This window comes from Terrapene carolina, unplaced genomic scaffold (genome assembly GCF_002925995.2).
Source record: "Terrapene carolina triunguis isolate 2854851 unplaced genomic scaffold, T_m_triunguis-2.0 Scaffold28404, whole genome shotgun sequence".
Lineage (NCBI taxonomy): Eukaryota > Metazoa > Chordata > Testudines > Emydidae > Terrapene > Terrapene triunguis.
In genome coordinates this window covers 1-4136 of record NW_020692755.1, presented here as the reverse complement: position 1 = coordinate 4136, position 4136 = coordinate 1, and the positions used below count along the sequence as shown (strand labels likewise).

General features: G+C 61.4%; 1 protein-coding gene across 1 annotated transcript in view; it reads left to right on the top strand.

Moving 5' to 3' along the window:
* Positions 1-4133, top strand: part of LOC113409023 (guanylate-binding protein 2-like) — a gene marked incomplete at both ends in the record, with an annotated part of 5390 nt that extends 1257 nt beyond the window's left edge. Inside the window, 4 exons of the mRNA XM_026662557.1 lie at positions 1330-1439; positions 1598-1791; positions 2930-3172; positions 4051-4133. Coding sequence (XP_026518342.1) covers positions 1330-1439; positions 1598-1791; positions 2930-3172; positions 4051-4133 — 630 coding nt within the window. The remainder of the gene's footprint in view (positions 1-1329; positions 1440-1597; positions 1792-2929; positions 3173-4050) is intronic.
* Positions 4134-4136: the final 3 nt, after the last annotated feature.

The window sequence follows — 4136 nt, the reverse complement described above, 5'->3', positions numbered from 1 at the left end:
TGTCATGCTGGCGGCTGGTTATTTGGATCAATTATTGTAACTTTCTGAGAAATGGCGTCGTTTTCCCCCAGCTCCCCCGCCAGGCTCAGAACTGCCCCCTCCCCCTCTCCCTTCCCCCCCCCGTGCGTGGCAGGGAACGCAGGAGCTTCTAGGTGGGGTCAGGGTCTCGTCTTTCCCGCTCCCTGGCCTCTGTCTGCTGCCCTGGTCCCCAGGCTGACCAGCTCCCCAGTTGTGGCTCCCCCCAGTCCCTGGCTGCAAGCGAGACTCCAGATCTGCCCCCTCCCCAGACGGCTGCCCGGCTCCGTGGCACATGCAGCCCAATTCACGCCCAGGAGGGAGCTGCCCTCAACTGCTGGCAGGGCAAGGAAACTAAACGAAACCTTGGGCGCCTGGCTGCAGTGATGTGGGATCTCCAGGGCATCTTGGGCAAACAGGTCCAGTTCCACGGGGGAGGTTCCCAGGCTCTGCAGGGCATCAGGACCAGAGTAGGGTTACCATATTTGAACCTTCAAAAATGAGGACACTCCACGGGCCCCCCGACCCTGCCCCAACTCCGCCCCTTCCCTGCCCCATTGGACCCCTTCCCCAAATCCCCGCCCCGGCCCCGCCTCCTCCCCCGAGCGTGCCGCATTCCCCCCCGCCCCCCTCCCTCCCAGCAGCGTGAAACAGCTGTTTCGCGGTGCAAGGACTGGGAGCTGGGGGGAAAGCGGGCAGTCTCTCAAGAGATGGCAAAATCCCGGACGTTTTTAGATATTTAAAAATTCCTCCTGGACGGCGATTTAAGAACCAAAAAGCCGGACATGTCCGGGAAAATACGGACGTATGGTAACCCTAGACCAGAGAGGCCCCGGGGAAGGTTAGCGCCGTCTGCGGGAGCTTTCTCCAGAGCGATCCAGGGTAGGAGCCACTGAGCGGGCGGTAGAGCTGCCACCTGGCCGGTTTTCGCACGGCCTGGCCGGTTGCCGGTTGAATGTGTCGGGGGCTTTCCCCACTCGGCACAGGTCAGCCCAGCTCAGGAGGGAGGGAGGCCGGCCCGGGAACTGACAGCAGAAGCGGTGGAGCTGGAGGACTCGGGGCTCAGCTCTGGGGGGGCCGCCTGGAGTTTGGGCTGGTCGGGCGGCAGCCGTGTGGCAGCTCTCGCAGGGATTGTGCATTCAGCAGCACCCCCAGAAATCCCGGCGCCAAGGGTGCAAACCCAGGCAAAGGCCCACGTCTCCCGGGCTGGCTGTCCCTCGTCATGGCGTCGCTGGGAGGGGGCTCGTCTCTCCAGCCCCGCTGGCCGCTAGGGCCCCAAAACTCAACCCCACCAGCCTTCTCCTTCCTGCGCAGGGCGACACCAAGAACGACGCGTGGATCTTCGCGCTGGCCGTGCTGCTCAGCAGCACCCTGGTCTACAACAGCAAAGGGACCATCGACCAGTACGCCATGGAGCAGCTGCAGTATCCTTGCCTGGGGGGTGGCCCCTGGGGAGCATGGGGCTGGGGTCCTGGGGGGTGGTCCCTGGGGGATGTGGGGCTGGGATCCCCCCTATTCAGTCCCACGCTGGGTGGTAGCACCCAGGCCTGGCCTCAGTTTGAGTCCTCAGCCCTCGGCCCAGCTTCGTGTCGGAGCTGACAGAGCACATCAAGGTGAAGGCGCAGGGAGGGGACGACACGGAGGAGGACACGGAGTTCGTCCGCTTCTTCCCCAGCTTCGTCTGGGCCGTGCGGGATTTCACGCTGGAGCTGAGGATCGAGGGGCAGCTGGTGACGGAGGATCAGTACCTGGAGCACGCGCTGGCCCTGAGGAAAGGTGAGCTGGGGTCCGCTGTGTGCAGGAGGGGCCCATCACCCCTGGTATCCTGCCTCCTCCCTGCCCCCGAGATCAGGCCCATGGGCCCATCTACCCCGGCGTCCCGGCTCCTGTCACCGAGGCCCAGGAACCCAGTGCGCTGCACAAACAGAACAAAGATACAGGCCCTGCTCCAAGGAGCCGACGGTGTAAGAGACACGCGGTGGAGATAGACAGATGTGGGGGCGCCAGGGGAGACGATAGGGCAACGTGGTCAGAACGGCCCTTCTCGGCCCTCGCATCTGTGAACGTTCCTTGGCCAGGTCCAAATGAAACCTAACCCGAACTCTCAGTGGCATAACCCATAGGAACCGTAACCCTTGGGCAGGAATCCGTACCCATAGGAACCGTAAGTGTCGGGCAGGGAGCCCTACCCGTAGGAACCCTAACCCTAAGAGGCATAACCCATACAAACCCTAACCCTAGGGAAGGGAGCCCCATTCATAGGAACCCTCGTTCTGAGTCTAAGTGGCATAACCCATAGGAACCTTAACCCTAACTCCACATGGCCTACCCCCAGAAAGCCTCCTCGACATATCCTACCCACGCAAACCCAAACCCGAACTCTATGTTGCCTACCGCCGAGCTCTGCCATACCGCTGGATAACGCGCAGGTCTCCGCGTCTCCCGAGCGCCGGGCGCCCCCGACCCCCGAAGCTCCCGCGCAGCGGGTGGGAGAGGTGTGTAGTCACCGCCGACCGTTTGGGTTTGGTGAAACCTGCAGAGTAAGGCGCCATTTCGCAGGTTCTGGTTGGGGTTGTTGACTTGTTCTGTTGGGGGGAAAATAAATAATAAAAAAATCCAAAAAATTGGATTTTGTTTCTTTTGGTTTTAAACAACGTTTGGTTCCAAAATCTCCATTTGATTTTATTCCACGTCCCAACTCCAAACGTGTTTAAAAAAGGCCGGGATGAAAACACCACGTTTCCTTTGGCCCCAAAGTAGGTTTTTTTTCAGCTTTTCATTTGCCAAAACTTCTCATTTTCCACCTGACCTAAGCCTGAAATTTCCCCCTGACATTTGCAAGCTGCCAACGACCCCAAACTCCGTTATTAGCGCAGTGCTGGGTGTAACCTCCTGCTTCTCCTTGGCTCTCCAGGCAACAACAAGAAGGTGATGGAATACAACCTGCCGCGTCAGTGCATCCGCAACTTCTTCCCCACCCGCAAGTGCTTCGTGTTTGTCCAGCCGACATCGCGGCAGGAGATGGGCCAGCTGGACTTGCTACCCACCAGTGCCCTGGACCCGCAGTTCCTGGACCAGACCCGCCGGTTCTGTGATTACGTCTTCCAGTGCTCCCACGTCAAGACGGTCAAAGGAGGGATTCCGGTCAATGGGCGAAGTACGTCAGCCCCGCGGCTGCTCTGTGGAGACGCAGGCCGATGGCTTTGCCGGCCGATCTGCCCTCTTTGGCCGAGAGAAACCCAGCCCCGAGGAGGGAGGAATTCCCCCTGCGTGTGGGGGGCTATTTTCAGAGAGCATTTAGCAGGTGTTGGAGAATCGAACCGTCTGTGACACTGGGAGATCCCCTGGGTCCTTGGTCCCTCTCCCTTTGTCCTGTCTGGTGGCCTCCTTCTTGCCCAACACCAGGGGTGAAAGCAGAACCCTCCCAAGCAGAAGCTGTTAGCCCTGGAGCTAGCGAGACGAGGGTCCCCTAGCGGGGCTGTGACCGCTCGGATCCCCTGGGGATGGGCATGGGAGGGCACCGGTAACACACTCTGCCCTGGGTCGCACCTGGCCTGTAGCAGGGATGGAAACTGGGGCCTCTCCTGCATTCAGGGATCCTTGAGCCGCTCGGCTTCAGATTCGGCCAGATGCCGACACTCAGCCGCCTTGGCAAGCTGCCGGTTAAACGGCCCCGGCCCGGTCCCAGCTCTGCAGAGCCCTGCGGAGACGGTGCTGGCGTAATCCGCCGGCGGGTGGGCGTGACGGGTGCCCCTCGCCCCGGGCTGACATGCTGCGGAGAGGAGCTCGTTCCGGGCCCGGCTACGGAGCCCTGGCTCTGCTCCGAGGATGCTTGTTCTGAGCCTCTTGCGGTTCGAATCCCAGATGAGCCCCGTTGGACTGGGGTCTGCGACCAGAATAATCTCTGTTCCCCCGGGGTCAGCGCGGAGGAGAATCTGGGATACGCTCCCCAGCGGAGTCCCCGGGGTGCCAGGTGCTGTATAAATGTACAGTCCCCTCCCCCCAGCTCTTACCCCTTCCCCTTCCCTTGCCCAGGGTTCGGCTCCTTAGTGCAGAGCTACGTGGGCACCATCCGCAGCGGGCAGGTGCCCTGCCTGGACAACGCGGTGACCGCCATGGCC